At 44.6% G+C, this 18,120-nt stretch overlaps 1 protein-coding gene across 1 annotated transcript in view; it reads right to left on the reverse strand.

The window, feature by feature from the left end:
* Nucleotides 1–301: 301 nt before the first annotated feature.
* TACR1 (tachykinin receptor 1) overlaps nt 302–18,120 on the reverse strand; it is a 124,809-nt gene continuing 106,990 nt past the window's right edge. The window contains exons 3-5 of the mRNA XM_008147393.3: nt 3,403–3,553; nt 1,502–1,698; nt 302–593 (exon numbers count right to left, since the gene is read on the reverse strand). Coding sequence (XP_008145615.2) covers nt 302–593; nt 1,502–1,698; nt 3,403–3,553 — 640 coding nt within the window. The remainder of the gene's footprint in view (nt 594–1,501; nt 1,699–3,402; nt 3,554–18,120) is intronic.

Raw genomic sequence — 18,120 nt, forward strand, 5'->3', positions numbered from 1 at the left:
TAAGTGCTCATTCGCAGTCAAACTTTATTCTAGAACCATGGAATGGACTGTAGAGAACATCAAGTCTAACCTTCCCGTTTTACAGGCTCAGATTTGCCTTGGGTCACACAGCATGGGGTTGGCAACGACATGGGAGAATCCAGGTTTTCAGACTCCAGGATAGAATGTCTTTCCTAAACCCTTCTGACCCTTTTCACAAGTGTTAGGGTGTTTCTGATGGTTTCCAGATCGAGGAATTATCCATGCATGAAGTGAAGCAAGACAAAGACGATGGTGGCTGCCTCTGTTGAAGGCCCAGGGTCTAGGAGAGCATGTTGGAGTAGAAGCTGAAGCTCTCCGTCAGGGTCTTGGACTCACTGCGAGAGGAGCCATTGGAGGTCAGGTCCAGGGGCGAGGGCGTGGCCTTGGGGCCCTCCTCCAGTTCTTCCTCATGGTTCCCCACCACTGTGGAGACGGTAGTTTCCAGGCGGCTGACTTTATACACACTGCCCTGGGCCTGGAGATACCGGGTGGATTTCATCTCCAGCCCCTCGTAGTCGCCCGCACTGATGAAAGGGCAGCACCGGAAGGCATGCTTGAAGCCCAGCCGGAACCTGGAGGGAGAGAGGTGGAGAGGTGACCCTGGTGAGGGCAGCCTGCTTTCAGAACGCCTTCCCACCTTTGCATCAGCTCCTTAACACATGGATGCACCCAGGCCTGATACCGTGTTATTATTTTTTAAATTAATTGAGAACTGGAGACAGTAAGGCCCAGAAGGTGTAAAGGTTGGTCATTAAAGTCAAACCCAGTACTAGAACCCAGGTTCAGATGACATATGTCTTTTCTGAGGGCAGCCACTGAACTATGCTGCCTCCACTGGCATGGGGCAGCCAACTTTGGTCAACTCAGCATCAAAGTAAAACATTCACCGGGGTTTACTATGTGAACGATACGGTGCTAGTCACTGTGCAGTAAAAACACGACAAGAGTCAGTCCTCTCCTTCAATTAGTTCACCGTCTGAAAGATGACTTTCTGCCAGTCAAGTTCCTGTAGTTTGCCTCATACGATCTGAGTCCCACACTGACTCTGTCTCTCTGTCTCCATGCACAGCCCCCCTGTGTAATGATTCCATTGGGCAGTGTGAGCAAACTCATAGGCCACAAACTGGATTCAACTTGTGGACCTGCTTTGTACACAGCAACCACAGAGGGTTTTTTCTTACCTGCAACCTCCCCCTCCCCCATTGACTTAGATGCCAGTGTTTAAAAGTAAGAAGATACCACACAACAATATGGATTTCTGGTTCCTCTTGGGAAAGAAAAATATGTGCACTCTGGTCTTATATTCTTGCAATGGTGATAATCTGAAGGGACTGAGTAATGTGGTGATTAGTTTGCTGCAGTCCCCACCACTCTCTCTTGTCTCACAGCCAGGTTTGCTCATTTAGGTTGGTTGGTTGGTGGTTATATAGACAGATGGTTTTGTGGCCCCTGGAAAGAGTCTGGGGGATGGGGTCCTCACCTGTCATTGAGGCAGCAGTAGATGATTGGGTTATACATGGTGGAGCTCATGGCCAACCACATGATAGCCAGGTAGAACTGCTGAATAAACTTCTCCAGGTAGATATCTGGGTTGATGTAGGGCAGGAGAAAGAATATGTGGAAGGGCAGCCAGCAGACGGCGAAAGTGCACACCACAACGATCATCATCTTGACCACCTGGCAAGAGGGCAAGGCAGGTGAGACCAGCAGCACATAATCCTTTTCTCATGGCTACTTTCTCTCTCCTCCTCTCCCTCTCACGGCACACAGTGTAGTCTAGGGGGAGAAGTACTTATAATAAATCCTTTTTGAGGAAGAAGAAGGACCTTTTCTATGTGGCACCAAAGGACTTGGGTTATATCAGTGGTTCTCAGAGTGTGGCCCCAGGACCAGTGTCAGCACCATCACTGAGACCTTGTCAGAAACGCAAATTCTTGGACCCCACCCAGACTTACCAAATAAGAAACTCTGGGGGTGGGACCCAGAATTCTGTGATTGACAAGTCCTTCCTTCCAATGATTCTGATGCACACTCATGGTCCAGAATCACCGTGTTATACCATCCTCTGGGCAATGGCTGGAGAAGCCAAGGGAGACCAGATTAATGAGCCAAGGGGAACGGGTGTTCAAGAGGGAAAGACCCAGGAAGTGGGAAGCACCAAAAGTGAGAGCAGTGAGTTAGGGCAGGCTTCTTGCTTGGAGTCTCAGCGGGAAGGAAGGATTAAGGGATAGGACTTGGACAGCTGCCCCAAGAGAGCATCTAATGTTTAAAGGGGACTTACAAGGTTTTATGAACACGGGGTGATGTGACCTTTCCCTCTTTCCCCCCAAACTCAGTGAGAACTACCTAGCCTCCACATAATGAAATGCTATGCAAAGATGTACTAAAAGAAAAAAAAAAGAATGAGAAAGCTCTTTATATATTGATTTTTGAAGGTCTTTTGGATATTAAGTAAAAAAAAAAAGTAAAGGGTAGGAAGTGTGTGTTTACTATTTGTGTAAAAAAGAAGAATGAAAATAATTTACATTTATTTGTCTTATAAATGCATTATAATATCTGGAAGGATTAATAAGAAATAAATACCAATGGCTACCACAGTGTGTGCATGCACATGGGAAGCGGGTGGGATCCTTTTCATGGTAAAACTCCTAATATATTTTTTTACTTTTCATTTTGAAGTAATTTACAACTCCCAAGAAGTGCAAAAACAGTACAAGAGTTCCCAGGTTCCTCCTGTGATGTCATCTTACTTAACTATACCACGTGATCAAAACCAGGACACGGGCGTGCCAGGCTAGAAACTAAACTACAGACGGTGTTTGGATTTTGCCTGTTTTTACACATGCTCCTTTTTGGGGGTGTATAGTTCTATGAAATTTTATCACATGTACAGATGAGCTGAAAAACCGGCCACAATCAGGATACAGAGCTGCTGTGTCGCTCCATCACCACAAAGAAGCTCATGCTGTGCCTTTGTAGGCAGCCCCTCCCCCATACGAATCCTCCTAACCACTGATCTGCTCTCTACCATCATTATGTTGTTCTTTTTAATACTTTTTGATGTTTGCACCAAGTGAATGCATTATTGTGCCAAACTTTAAATAAATACTAAAAAGGGGACTGAATAACTCTTTAATGCTTTTGTAGTTAAATATTGTGTGTGTGTGAATGCAATTCTCTTAAGGTGCAAGCAAGGTCATGCCTGTACAGGCAGACCTGTTTCCAATACATTGAAAAAGGATGCCTCCCTCTTCCTCCGTTGCTGTTCCCTGGATTCAAGGATGTTTTGTGCCTGCTGAGCCTGAGCCTCCTGAGGCTCTGGGGCCCATATGCTTGTGAGCCTGTTGCCTGTGGGTTAGGTGCTTCCTGCCCCTTGCTCACCTTGCGTTTAGCAGAGACTTGCTCGTGATAACGGTCAGAGGAGTCCCCGGGGATCTCGCTGGCCCACAGCGTGATTCCTACTATGGTGTACGCATAGCCGATCACCAGCAGGGGGAGGAAGTAGATCAGCACAGGCACGCAAATGTGGTATCTGCAACAAGGCGGATGGGAGGGGTCATTCTAAGAAACAACAAGGGTGGTTGAGGCTTGACAGCTGCCTTTCTCAGCATTTGCCATTGGTAAGTTTGGATGATAAGACACACCCGAGGTAGGCTTGCCACCTACATTGGGTGAGTAGGTGATATATTAATGGATAATCGAGGGAAAGCGTATCTCTTCAACTTTGTTTTTCTAGTGGACTTTTTCCAAAGTGATGGTTCCTGTTCAGGTTGAAAAAAGAAGAACAAATATTGATTAAAGAGAACTGAATCCATTGTATACCCATGGCAATTTTAGTTAATACGAAGTTCAATCTTGCTGACATTTTCCCTAAAAAAAAAAGTATGCAACCCCAGGCATCATTCATATAAGTACATGCTCTAGAAAGGAGGAGGTGATTGTCCCACTCTGTCCATACTTTTCAGGTTACATTTAGGCTCGATTTTGGTGTAGGGATGCAGACCAGCTAGTACCCTCAGAGGAGAACCACCCTAATTCATTCTATATGACAAATGGAGTCACAGATATAAGAATAATTAGCTTGGAGGAGAAAGAGAAGACTTATCCTAGCTTAGGATTGGTACAAAGTGTAAGCTATTTCTAAGTCTGGTTCTTAAAAATATATTTTCAGATGGAATCTGCTTGGGTCTCTGAGTCATCGCTTGGAGTTTAGAAGGCAACTGACTTGAGTTTGACTAGTCATGAGCAAGAAATGACCCTTTGCTGTGTTAAATCACTGAGATTTTGGGGGTTTGTTACAACAGCATAATTTATCCTGTTCTGTTTCAGACAAGACTCCTTCTAAGTAGGATGTTCACATAAGTTTTTTGAATTTTGAGAAAGGATATTTCCTTCAGGGGGTCATTGGCATGTCTGGCTAGTTATAGCCCTTTCCCCTGATGTGAGTTCAATGAAGAGGCTCAACATTTCTAATAGCAATAACAATAATTGCTAATACTTTGGGGGGGCTTACTCTGTGCTAATAATGTCAATGACAGTATTCACAGCATTCATAGAAATGGGAGTTTGACCTCACTGAGTGACCAGCACAATGCCAAGCACTTTGCTAGCCTTATCTTATTAATCCTGAGAACAAACTATTGGGTGGGTACTATTAGGATCCCATTTTGTAGAGGAGGAAAGCTGAGTTAATTAAATTGTGTAAGTTCATAGCTGGTAAAAAGAGGAGTTAGGATCAGAATACAGACGCCAGAACCAGCTTCTTGTCACTGAAGAAAATTAACCCAAGGATATTTTTTTCCATTCTGTTTATGTTTATTCTCTACAGTGAAAATTTTTCCAATAAAAATAACTCACTTATTCACTCAATTTCTCCTTTACTGACACTCCGTTCGTTTTCAACCACTTCTCGGCAAAGCCCCACACTTTAATATTCAGAGCCAGTTCTCTGAATATTAAAATTTGCAACTTGAAGACACTTTAGGAGTTTTTAAGTAACAAACCACAGATTCAGCAATGCAGCGAGCTGAGCGCATCCATTCTGTGCAGTCTCACCAGGAGTTCAAAGCCCCCCCTGTATTGTCACTTCCTTCGGAGCCTCCTAAATCATGCTCAGATGAACTCCTTTTACAAAGAAAATACTCTATCCAAAATATGTCCAAGTCATAAAAAATTCTAATCGACTGTAGGCAAAATGAATGACATTCCGTAATTTAAAAATATGAAAATGAATACATTTATTCCCCCCTTGACACTTTTCTGGATAGATTTTACCATATCCTTGTAGCTAATTGGAAGTAACTCTGTTCTTTTATTTCTTGCTGAAATTAGTATTTTGGAGGGCTGCTCAGTGAACCCAGTGTAATCTTATTTTGTTCAGCTCCATGCATTTTGGGCTCTTGAATCTGATATTCCCTAGGTTCCTGCCAGGCGGGATTTTCTCAGTTCTCAGGATTAATATGTGTCTTGGGGGAAGGGACGAGGGGTCAGGGATGCGCCAGAAGTGAGCCAGAGGAAGCGTCAGGAGTGAATGCAAGAGGCAGTGGCAGACGGGACCGCTAGGTTCCCACTTAATGAGACGTGCATTGATTTTGATCGGTAAGTCCTGCCAATGGACTTACCAGGACTTTCAGAAGGAATGTGCATGCAACAGCTGTGTGTCTTTGTTCCCTCCAGCTTACTCCTCTAAGCAGCAAGTGGGGCTTGACACATTTTACAGGATAGACTTGCTGAATACAGTCCCAAATCCTGCAGAGTCTCCTGTCCTCAACGCCTTAATACCTTCATGCTCACTAATCCAGGTTCACTTAGGGCTCACAAGGCTGGAGTCGCCTCATTGTCGAAGGAGCAGTTCCAGTTTCTGAAATAATCCTCAGCATTTGACATGAAGATAGATATGCTTATTAAATAGTACCTAGGGTGTCTTCTAATGAACTTCATGGAGACTCTACAGTAAGTGCCGTGGGGTGGGGAGGCCAAGAGGGCAGGGATCTGGGTTCCCTACCTTCATTCTATGAGACAGCTCTGCTTTGCTGGGTTTATATATTGACTTTCTATGGATAATTTTGTTTGGGGGTGGTGCTGGAAGATTTCAGCTGTTACAGAGAGGTTGAAGGTCGTTGATGTAATTCCAGCCCCCATTCAATGCATAAGCACTCTCTGCAATATCCATCCTATATAATAAAAGGGTAATATGCAAAATGACTTAATGGCGGAACGACTGGAATGCCTGCAGCCCCTCGCCCCAGCTGGCCCACCCCTGATGGCCCCCATCGGGGTGGGCCGGCTGGACCCCACCAGTGCATGAATTCGTGCACCCAGCCTCTAGTATGTCATAATTTTCTATCTTTTTTTGAATACTCCCTGTTGTGAGAAATGCTCACCTGTCTGAATTCAAATAACGGACTTGGAGACAGAAGTATGGCAAAAACGAGACTTTTAATACATTCTTGCAAGAGTGGGTGTCTGGTTGTACAGGCACACACAGAACAGCAATCACAGGTTATTTATCCCCTAGGGTGCGAGAGTCCCTCCTCCAGTTCCTCACTGGCTGAGTCCTATGGGGTTAATAGTTTCCTCATATGCCACCTAGGTCTTATTGTCTCCTATTGGGCCATTTAAAAAAATGGGCTAAGGCCTTTTCTAGTTGTCTCTACCTCCCCCTGTCTAGTTGAGGCTGGCACGAGGTGTTTCATCCTGGGTGCCTCAGGGGTTTCCATCATGATGCTAGCTCACGTACATGCTTCTTCTTTCTTATATCCTCTTCTCTCCTCCCTACATTCTGTTTGCCCAGGGGAAATTCAGTAACCGTTTCCATTAAAAGTTGACTATTTTGAAGATGGATCACAGAGGCCTATTTCCTACACCTGTGACATGCTATTACTAGCTATAAAGCCAGCTCCATTAGGGGTACCCTGCAGCTTGTTAGCTATGCATGCTCTCAGGCCTCACCCTGATGGCCCAAAATCAGAGTGCGCATTTTAACAAGACTACCTGATGATTTGTGTGCAAGTTCAAGTTTGTAGCTTGGTACTCTCAATCGTGGCTGCACATTGGAATCACCTGGGAGCATTGAAAAATTCGAATGTGTGGATCCCACGACAGAGCTTCTCATTTAGAATATATGGGTTTTGGTCCGCAGCGCAGATTGGGCATCAGAGTTATAGAAGCTCCCCCGGGGATTCTCTGTGCAGCAGGGCTGAGTCACTGTCATTGAGCCTCCTGCTGCTGGCTGTGACTGACACCTTCCTCCTTAAACTGAGTGAAAACCTGTGGCCCTGTAGCGCTCACTACTTCATCCGAGGCCACGAGCAACAAGCTGAATCCATCTCCTGGTCCTACAAACTCAAGGGACCACGCCCTTCCTCAGAGCCCTCTTTCCATTTTGGCCTTCTCTGCCATCCCTCCTTCGACACGCTCTGAGCAGCCTCATCCTCCTACTCTTCCTCCAGCAACCCCCAGGCTGTCTCTTCTTCAAGCATGGTGCTAGATACCTGCTTGACTTTTTATTTCCAGCCAAAAAATTATCTTCTCTGCTGGTAAACAGGGTTTCTTTGTAGTAAAGGAAAGCAAAACCCATATATTTCTTAGTTCACTTTTACTTCCAGACTTTAGAGCCAAATCCCAAATCCCTGGCAGTGCGGTTGGAGGTGACCTACTAATTAATAATTATATACCTGACCTTGTGCTTGGGCTGGGGATGCAGAGGAGCATCCCTTGGCCTTTCCCCAGGAGTTTAGTCTGTGGTAGAGACAGAGAAGTGATTTACAGTAGGTATCTCCTCAAAGGGAGTGGAGACATTGAGGAGGGGGATGTCAGGGGCCTTTATTAGTATATATGAAATATATAAAAATATATAAACATATAAAAATTTAAAAACTACCCTGAAATACAATAGGTGTTGTGTTACTACGTGAAGAGAGAGTAACGAGAATGCACAAGTCTCTCATTCAAGCTGATGAGGGCAGCTTCCTGGAGGAGGTGCTGCTAGGCCAGGCCCCGGTATGTAAGCAGGAGGCCAGTGCTACTGGTAAGGAGAACAGCAAGTGCAAAGGCACAAGTGGGGGCCTTGGCATGCTGAGCGTGCCGTGGTGTGGCTCAGACGGAGGAAGTATGGCTGTGAGGACGTATCAGGAGTCTTGGCCAGGAAGGTGGACAGAAGCCAAATCAAGAAAGGCTGGAGAGTTTGTAGTTTATTCCAAAGTTTATGGGAAACCATGAAGCAGGTATTTAAAAAAAAATGTTTTTATTGATATTTATTTTAGAGAGAGAAGAAGGGAGAGGGAGAGAGAGAGAAATATTGATGTGAGAGAGAAACAACGATCAGCTGCCTCCTGCACTCACCCGACCGAGGATCAAGCCTGTACCTTTTGGTGCACAGGACGATGCTCCAATCAACTGAGCCACACCGGCCAGGGCAATGAAGTAGTTTTCAACAGGGAAGTGACCTGATCAGACATGTGTGCTCTGGCCATGGTGGGGCATGGATGGAGGTGGGCAAGGCTTGAGCCTTTAGGATGTTGTGTAGGGATTGAGACAGGAAGTGGCAATGACCCAATCCAGGGCCAAGGCAGAATGGATACATGGGGAGGGGAAGAAGGGCCTCAAGGGGTGCTGTAACTTGAGGAAATGCTGGCTGCTGATGGGAGAGTTTACTCCATCAGTGAGGCTGACTGTTGCTGGTGTGAGGACCTGGGAGGAGGAGCAGGCCTGTTGGACTTCTGGCCATGCTGACCTTGAGGGCAGGCGGTTGGATGGCTGGATCTGGCTGGAGCTGGGACAACAGACCTAGGCTGGAGATTAGATTTAGATGAGAGCCCTCAGGTGTCCCCACATCATGAGAAGACAAGGAGATGCAGGATGGTGAGGGGGAGGCCCGGCTCATGGCAGGGGGGTGGCAAGCCCAGGGCAGGAGGGAAGAAGGATGGTCCTGGCTGGGGCAGGAGCGGGGAAGAGTCCAGGCTGTGGAGCTGTCCAAGGGGAAGGAGGATAACTGGAGCTTGCTCCATGATTTTGGAAACGGGAGGTCAGGAGCGGATTCAGTTTAAATGGGTGGTCAGAGGCTAGAGCAGGGGGGCTGGCAGGTGGGAAGTGAGGAAGCAGAGGCAGTGGGCGATGAAAGGGAGGGGGAGAGCCACAGTTAAAGGAGGACATGTGTCTGTGTGAAAAGGTGGGGAATGAACCCTTCCCAGCTCCTCACCCATTTTACCTAGCAGCACATGCCCTTCGCTCTGTTCTTCAGCGATGGGTCAGGATCACACCTCTGCCAACTGCATCCAGCCAGAAACGCTGGGAAGAAATGCCCCGCCTCCCGCCCCAGCCGGCCTCCCTCAGGACGGGTGGCCAATCAAGACAGACTGCTCAGGCGCATTATTCATGGAAATACTGGGTTCACAAAATCCCCACCCCACTTAGTGCTGCCCCCTGGCGGTCGACAGGGCTCCCTCAGGTGAATAAGACGGGAAATAAAGCACCCAGCTTTCTGCAGTCACTGTCCGAAAGAGGTTGTGTTCTGCTCCAGGCTCCTCTCTACTGTCCCTGCTTGGTTGGATGATATCGTCCTTGGAGGCAGAGCCTGGCGGTGTTCCTCTTTAATCCGCCTTACAGAGCTGGCACCAAGGAAACACTTCATGGAAAGACATCATCTCAGGCTTCGAAGGACATTAGGATTCTCCCCTGGTTCATCCCCCAGCCAGCAAGCAGTCTCCCTGCGGGCTCCTCCAGGGGAGTGTGCCGGCACCTGCTTGAATGCAGGCCCTGCAGGCAGACAGCCTGGAGGCCTGAGCACTTCTTACTTCTTCATTTTAAATCTATATCTATCTATCTATCTATCTATCTATCTATCTATCTATCTATCTATCTATCTATCATCAATCATCATCTATCACCTCAGGGTATTTTCCCATTGATTTTCAGAAAGAGTGGAAGGGAGGGGGAGAGACAGAGAGAGAAACATCGGTGTGAGAGAGACACATTGACTGGTTGCCTCCTGAAGGTGCCCCATCCTGGCCCGGGTTGGGGATGGAGCTTGCAACCGAGGTACATGCCCTTGACCAGAATCGAACCCGAGACTCTTCAGTCTACGGGCTGATGCCCTATCCACTGAGCCAAGGACTACTTCATTTTTTAATCGATAGTTTTCTCACTACAAATTCTATCTACTCACTGTGGATTTGAAATGATAGACAAGCATGAAGAGGAAACCTTCAAAATGTCCTACAATCCAATCACTTAGAAATAAAATTCTAATGAAATTGATTCACATTTTCCTATATCATTATGCACACCCTTATATTTGTACATGCACAAGCATACTTTTGATTACTTTACAAACTTAGCATTATGTCACAACTTTTCTTTTTTAGGTCAATAAATACATTTCTATGACAAAATTTCTAATGACTGTAATATTCTGTTTTATGGAGGTTATTTGGCCAGTCTCCTAATTAGGACATTTGAATTATTTACTATGTTTTGATATTTAATTAATGCTATCATTAAAATAAAATATATGTCTTTGCTCTCATTCTTATTTGCCAAGAATTAATCGGTTGGAATGAAGTGTATTTAAGGTTTGGTGTGTATTGTCACTTTTCAGAAAATATATGCCAATTTCTACCACGTCCAGCGCTGTATGCAGTTTCCCTTTCCTCTGCATGGCTCTGGGCATCAGCATGTCTTTAGTCTTTGACAGCATGATCAATTATGCATGGTTCCTTACTTTACATTTAATATTCTTGATCCACTGTAAATTGAAAGTTTACAATTATGTTGTTTAGCCATTGTCATGTCTTTTGTGACTTGCCTGCTTGGATAACTGACTCAATTTACATCGGGAGTGTTCATGTTGCCCTTACTAATTTGTAAGGACTATTTGTGGCTTCTATCTTATTATACTTAGAATGGCCCTTTCCACGCCCAAATCACAAAAACAGGAGGCTAGAAGCCCCTGTTTATTTATTTGATTATTTGCATTTAACTGTTCAGTCTCTCAAGGATTTACTGGGTGAGACTCATGAGAAAATGCTCCACATTATTTTCCTCCAACAATTGTTTACAAATTTCCCAGCACCACTGCTGGATGCACCATCCTTTCCTTGCTGGTTTGAAGTTGCCCTGGTACCTTATATATTCACATACACTAGTATACTTGGCTCTGCTTCTCAGCCTTTGATCTGTTCTTCCTTTCTGGTGCCAGATCTGCACATTGTTGTGGTTTAGTAGTACATATTTTATCTATGGCAGTATAAATATCTTATTATTTTATTCAATTCCAAAGAATAAAGTATCTCCAGACCTGCACATTTCTTAAGAAGAGGGTCAGGGGATGGATTTAGTTATTTGAAGCCAGGCTGTGGAGCTGGCTTCCCAGAAGACATCAGATGAAAAATTCCTTGGCCCAACCCAGCAGCGACGCTCATGGTGACGTTTAGCTGTGGATGCCATTGATCTGCCCAGAGCCTTATGTCCTTGCTTTATATTCTTTCTTGATCAGCATGCTCAGACAAAGACAAAGGCCCTCAGAAGGATGTGCGGCCAGGAATGGCCCCAGAGTTTGGAAATGCTCTAATAAGAGGTCTTTAAACCCTGGACTCCAGTGGAAGACACTCAACTCCCTCACCCACACCCCTCTTCCTCCAGGTTGCTTAGGGCAGGGCAGGGATGGTGGTGGAGGCAGGTGGCTGGACCAACACTGAAGTATTTATTTGGTGGATGTGTTAAGAGAAAAACAAACTCTGAAGTGTAAAGCTTCTGCAGGCGTTGTATTACCGAGACGGAAGAATAAATTAGATGGAGGGTTGGCTTGGCTGAGGACATTATTGTGTTTTGGGATAAGGGAAGATAGGCTAGAAGCATAATTTGGGGTGGGGTAAAAATTCTAAATTGGTCTCTATAAGGAAAAAGGAATTAAGAGTACCAGGTAACAAGAAAGAGGAGAGAGAGACAGAGAGAGAGAGAGAGAGAGAGAGAGAGAGAGAAATCCTGACTCCCCAGGGTTGAAAGCAGGGACTTGTAAAAGAACACAGCCAGTAAGAATCTTCCTGTGGTGAGGACTGCTCAATATACTGTAAGGAACGGTGGTGCCTGAGAGTAAATTCAAAGACCCTACGATCTCATCCTTTGTGTAATTTCTCTAATCACACCCCAAATCTTCTGTAGGACGTACCTCAGCCAACAACTCCATGTCAGTGGGGCTTTGAGGACATGAAGGAGGAGGACTGGTTTCCTGAGTGGAGCCAAGTGGGCCGGCCAGAGATGGTGGTGACCACCAAGTTCCCGTGGTGGGTTAAAGTTCTTACCTTGGGTTGCATAGGGGCTGTGGTGAAGAGGGAGACCTTGTCTCAAGAAGCAGGGCGATAGTGAGGGAGCCCCTGAATCTTCACTCTGCTCCCTGGTCAATGTTTCCAGTCTGGCAGATGACATCACATCATCATCCCCATGTGGTTCTGGATGCTCCAACCAGCCACAGGGCCAGATATTGAAGTCTGAACAGACAACCGCCACCAGGTGGCGCCAAACTGCAGCTGGCACCTGGCCCCATCAGAATGTATTATTCCATTTAGGTTGCTGGCACTTCAGTACCCCACCAATAAAGCAGCATGTATTTTATATGCTTACATGCTTTGCACACTGCACACCACCCCAAACCCTTCCGGTTTCATACTGCTATTTTCCAATATGTACCTTGGTCCAGTCCTTACCAACGTAGCATGAGCTTTGCAAACCTCTTTGGATTATTTCAATCCATTGATAATAACACTGCATATTGCCTGTGACATGTTTTCCTGATTTTCAGTGGGCACTGATAAGTGTTTTGCTGATAAAGCACACTCATCCTCATCCCCTCCAGATAGTTCTTAACTCTATTGTATTAGGCTCTGCTGAGGTTGTGGTAGCGGACTATCACTGCAGTGGGATACTCCTTGCGGGGAGAGCAGCCGGGGACAGATCTGGAGGAGCTGCTGCAGCCTGTGATGAACACTGAGCCGAGGAGAGCTCAGATACGCACAGAACTGACGTTCATACTCTATCATTCTCCTGAGCTTTTAAAGTATGGTTATTTTGGGCTGGCCAACATGGCTCAGTGGTTGAGCATCGACCCATGAACGAGGAGGTCACAGTTCAATTCCCAGTCAGGGCACATGCCCGGTTGGGGGCTCAATTCCCACTGATGCTCTCTCATCATTGATGTTTCTGTCTCTCCTTCTGCCTCCCTTCCCCTCTGAAATCAATAAAAATATATTAAAAATAAAATAAAATATGGTTCTTTTTGGTGAGGCATTGTTTAACAACTGCTTCTATCAGTGCCAACTGCTTCTATCAGTGCCAATATGCTTCTGATATACGTTGAAGCATAAATGTGAGTGTTGGTTGGTTTATACTTCTTCTAGTCCCTGAGGTCGGAAAAAGCACTTCAAATAATCAAAACAATGCTAGTCACAATAGCCTGCAACTACTAACCATTCATGACCCTCAGTCTGGACGAAGTGCCCAGATTCATGGCGCTCGTGCCTTGAAGGTAATTCCTCCACACATGGCACATCTTAGCTCAACATCTACTAATACTAGTAAATGGCCAGATAATGGCCTGTTTTTTTCCTTTTTGATAAAACCTTCTTCAGAAGAAATCTGGTATCAAGTGTGGTACAACTGAAACAGCCACTGGCTTGCAGAATATGTAGAAATTGCACATTTTCTATGTGCTGTAGTTTCATTATAAAGGTATTTCTGGAAAGTGGATCTGACTTCATCTCATCACCTCTGGGACTTGAGGTAAGAGATAGAGATTGCTAACCTCATTTTAAATTGAAAAATTAAGGTACAGAAAAGGTAATTGTCTTGTTGGAGTCACTCAGGGTTGAAATGGGAATAGAAAACAGATCTCTCCTTTACTCTTTAAACCCTTCGCATTTCTTTGTCTTTCTGCTCAGATGAGCTCAGAAAGAAGAATGCCACGAGTGGGGGAAACCACAGGTTTTAAGAAGGAACACACATACCAAGCCCCAAAATTGTCCATGGCTTTTAATAATGGCAGATAATTTACTTAAAAATAGCATCGCTTAAACCACCAGACCCAGAATTCAATTTTGTCTACAAGCGTGACTTGAAATGTGGCCAAATCTTGGATTCCAGTTTATGTCTGGATTCATTATTGTATTTCCACAGCCTTTTCCTCTCTTAAACCCTGAGCCCAAAGAAACCCTTGTTTAGCTGAAATATGTGAGAAAGACAAACACCCCACTCTTTGTTCTCAGCCAATAGTTTCTCACCATGAACAATAGACCATTATTCCATGAGCCACACCGGCTGCCAGTCTACAGCTTCCATTAACAGATTGAGCAATGCAATTTACATCTCACAAGAAATTATCATGGAGACTTCATTAATCAATGTGAAATCTGCTATGAGTTGTGTGTAAGAAGACAAACATTGTTAATGTGGGAGTGTTGACAGTTTTCCGAACCTCCCCCGAGCTGGCCAAATTGAATCTTGTAATGTCTGAACCATCTTTCATGCAATCTTCTCTTACTAGAAAGGTGTCTTTATTGATGGGAGAAAAGCTAAGCTGGTCTATACAATAGAGACAGAAAGTCCACGTAGCTGGACGTGGAAAGGAGGTTTTCACTGGGGATGGTGGGAGGGAACAGCAGTAAGTAGGAAATAAGCAGAGGCAGAATTCTTTTTGTAGTTATGCTGTGGACAATTGTTTTGGGTATCTTTAATGGAGTTTCTATTTTATTACTTTTGCCTATTAAACTAGGCTCATGAACTTGACTCTGCTTAGATGATGAATCAAGTAGGTTTCAGCTTTATGAGGGTTGTATTATTAGCAAAGTTGCCTGTTCCGCCTGGAGGCCAGCCCTCTGTCGAGGCAGCACCTTCAGTCATGGGTGAGGGACATGTGGAAGAAAGAGCTGTATATTGCCTCCAGGCCGCACCAATTAAGCCACTGAATTGTTCATGAACCCCAACTTTGTACTAGATTCTGAGGATATAGTGGTGAATAAAGAAGACATGAAACCTGCCATTGATAAGCTTAAAGTATAGTGCGGAAGACAGATTATAAAGAAATATACCAGCAAATAAATATAAAATCATAAATGAATTATGCACATAAAGCAACAAAGGAAAGTGGTGGTAGGGAATCTGGGGCTCACACTCCAAGACTCTTCTCCTGAAGGTCAAGGCAGCCACATGAAGGGTGTAGGGTAGGTGGCCTGTGCAGAGACAAGAGCAGACACAAGGCTCTGAGGTCTGAATAAGCTGGACACATAGAAGGAGCATCAACAGGATAGTGTGTGTGTGTGTGTGTGTGTGTGTGTGTGTGTGTGTGTGTGTAGATAGACTAGATTCATTTTAAGGAGTTGACTCCCAATATTGTGGCAGTTAGTGAGTCTAGAACCTGTAGGGCAGGAGGCAGACTGGAAACTCAAGTAGGTGTTGATGTTGCAGTCTTGAGGCAGAAATCTTTCCTCTTCAGAAAACCTCAGCTTTTGCTCTTAAGGCCTTCAACTGATTGGATGAGGCTCACCCACATCATAGAGGGTAATCTGCTTTCCTTAAAGTCAACTCATTGTAAATGCTAATCACGTCTACAAAATACCTTCACAGTGTTTGACTAGTAGCCCAGCCAAGCTGACACATAAAGGTCACCCCACCAGGCACAGCTTGGTTGGAGAGAGCTAGGAAAATTCTGGGTATTATTTGGAGACATAATAGGCAGGGCATGCAAATAGAAGTGGGTGTGAAGGTAAGGGATGCCCCCCCAGCCACAGTGTCACACCCAGTCTTGCAGCCCCTTCTCTTACTAAGGACTCCCAGTCCCAACACAATCACTGTATTTAGGAAGAGTAGGGACTTAGTGGAGATAGCATCTTGGTTAAAATGGTAATCCACTGAGGTGATGATCCTGGTCCAAGAGGATCCAGGCTGAATATGGTATAAGGAGTGTACATGTGCCTTTTATTAGGTAACTAAATAGCCCTTGTGATGGTCCTTAAAGGGGTTAGATAGATACCTACTACTGATGGGCCTCCAAATCATCATCACCACCACCTTATTAATAGCTAACCCTGATATAGTGCTCATATATGCCAGGCACCATTCTAAATGCTTTATTCACACATATCTACTGAGTCACGTCTCCCAGCAGCAATCTCTGTTTTGTGGATGATAAAACTCAGATACAAAGATTACAAAGTGACTGTCACTATGGTACTCAGCACAACTCCAGGACACCATTCACAGAGACTATTGACTCATGAACAACCCCGGAGCTGTGTAAGGCAGCTCACCCTGCCAGAGCATAAGTAATGGGCCCAAGAATCCCATGTTGCAGAGATTAGCATTGTCTTGGGTGGAAAGGATTGTAAAACTATACGGGATGCCACGTGTATGGTAAACATATGTTAATTTTGAATATATAAGTATTTATTAATATAGAGTTAAAAAACCATGTTATTTTAGAATAGTAGGAGATTTAAGGAATAGTTGCAAAGATAATACAGAGAGTGCCCATATACTTCGCAGCCAGTTTCTCCTGCTATTAACATCTTATTAGTATGGTACATTTGTCACAATTAATGAACCAATATCAGTTACATTATTATTAACTCAAGTTCATATTTTATTCAGCTTTCCTTAGGATTTAGCTAATGTTCTTTTACAGCTCCAGGATCCCAACCACAGTTTCTCAGATTTTCCATGATAGTTATGAGGCTACTGGTCGGGGACTTTGCAGAGTGACCCTTAGCTGTGAATTGTCTAAAGTTTTCCTCATGATTAGTCTGGGATATGTTTTTTTTTTTTTGTTGGGGGGGGGGGAAGACCACAGAGGTAAAGTGTCATTCTCATCACATCATATAAAGGTTCCATGCTATCAGTATAGCTTATCACTGTTGGTGTTGACCTTTATCACCTGACTGCAGTAGCATTTATCAGACTTATCCACTCTAAAGCTACTCCTCTGCCCCGTCCCCTCCCCCTCCCCCACTCCCATCCTGCATTCCACACTGCGCTCTTTGGAAGAAAGTCATATGCGTGGTCCACACTTAAGGATTAGGGAGTTATGCTCCCCTCCTTGAAGGTGGAGTTTCTATATAAATTACTTGGAATTCCTTTGCATGCGAGATTTGCCTGTTCTTCATTGTTTATTTATTTATTCAATCCTTTATATATGGATCAATATAGACTCATGTATATTTATTATATACTGTGGGTCATAATGCAATACATTTACTTTCATTGCTCCAGCTTTGGCCATTGGAAGCTGTTTTGATTGCTGCCTGTGTGTGTGTGTATACATATATTTTGAGCTCTTTTTTTCCTTTCTAGAAATATAAGGTGCTCCAGGCTTATCCAGTAAATTCACCGGCTCTGTCCTTGAATCAGCCATTTCCCCAGGAACCCTGGTTCCTTTTAGTGGAGAATAGTATACGAAATCAAGATCTGGGCAGTGGGTGACAGAGAGCCTGGTTAACTTTTACCAATGCAATCATATTTATGATGTCATCCCCCCACCAACACACACACGTACCCCACAGAGTGAGTAAAATCATCCTACTCTACATAAGATGAGACTGCCCTGCAAAGGTCACGCAGCAGACCTTGAACTGGACCCCAATTCTCACAACTACAAACTTCAAGTTTTTTTCCAACCACACTTGTGTTCTGCACTCTGTCTCCTCCATGCCTCTGGGTAAGTTTCATCAGTTCAAGATTTACCACTCATTTAATCCTCACAACAACCAGTGAAGATGGATGCTGCTATCTTATCTCCACTGTGCAGGTGAGGAAGCTGAGACAAGGGGAGGTAGGTAGTTTGTGCATAGCTGCACATCTGGTGAGTGGGGGTGCTGGTGTCACACATGGACCTGGGTCCCCTGACTCCAAAGGTTCCACTGCAGGGACCACAAACTGTCACCCACACGTTAAATGAGCTCACCACCTGTTTCTATATGATTTATAAGTTAAGAATGGTTTTCAAATTTTTAGATGAATGAAAAAATCAAAAGGAGATTATTATTTCATGGTATGAGAAAATTATGTCATTCAAATTTCAGTGTTCATAAATAAAATTATCTTAGAACAGCTATGCCC

The sequence above is a fragment of the Eptesicus fuscus genome, chromosome 16 (genome assembly GCF_027574615.1).
Source record: "Eptesicus fuscus isolate TK198812 chromosome 16, DD_ASM_mEF_20220401, whole genome shotgun sequence".
Classification (NCBI taxonomy): Eukaryota; Metazoa; Chordata; class Mammalia; order Chiroptera; family Vespertilionidae; genus Eptesicus; species Eptesicus fuscus.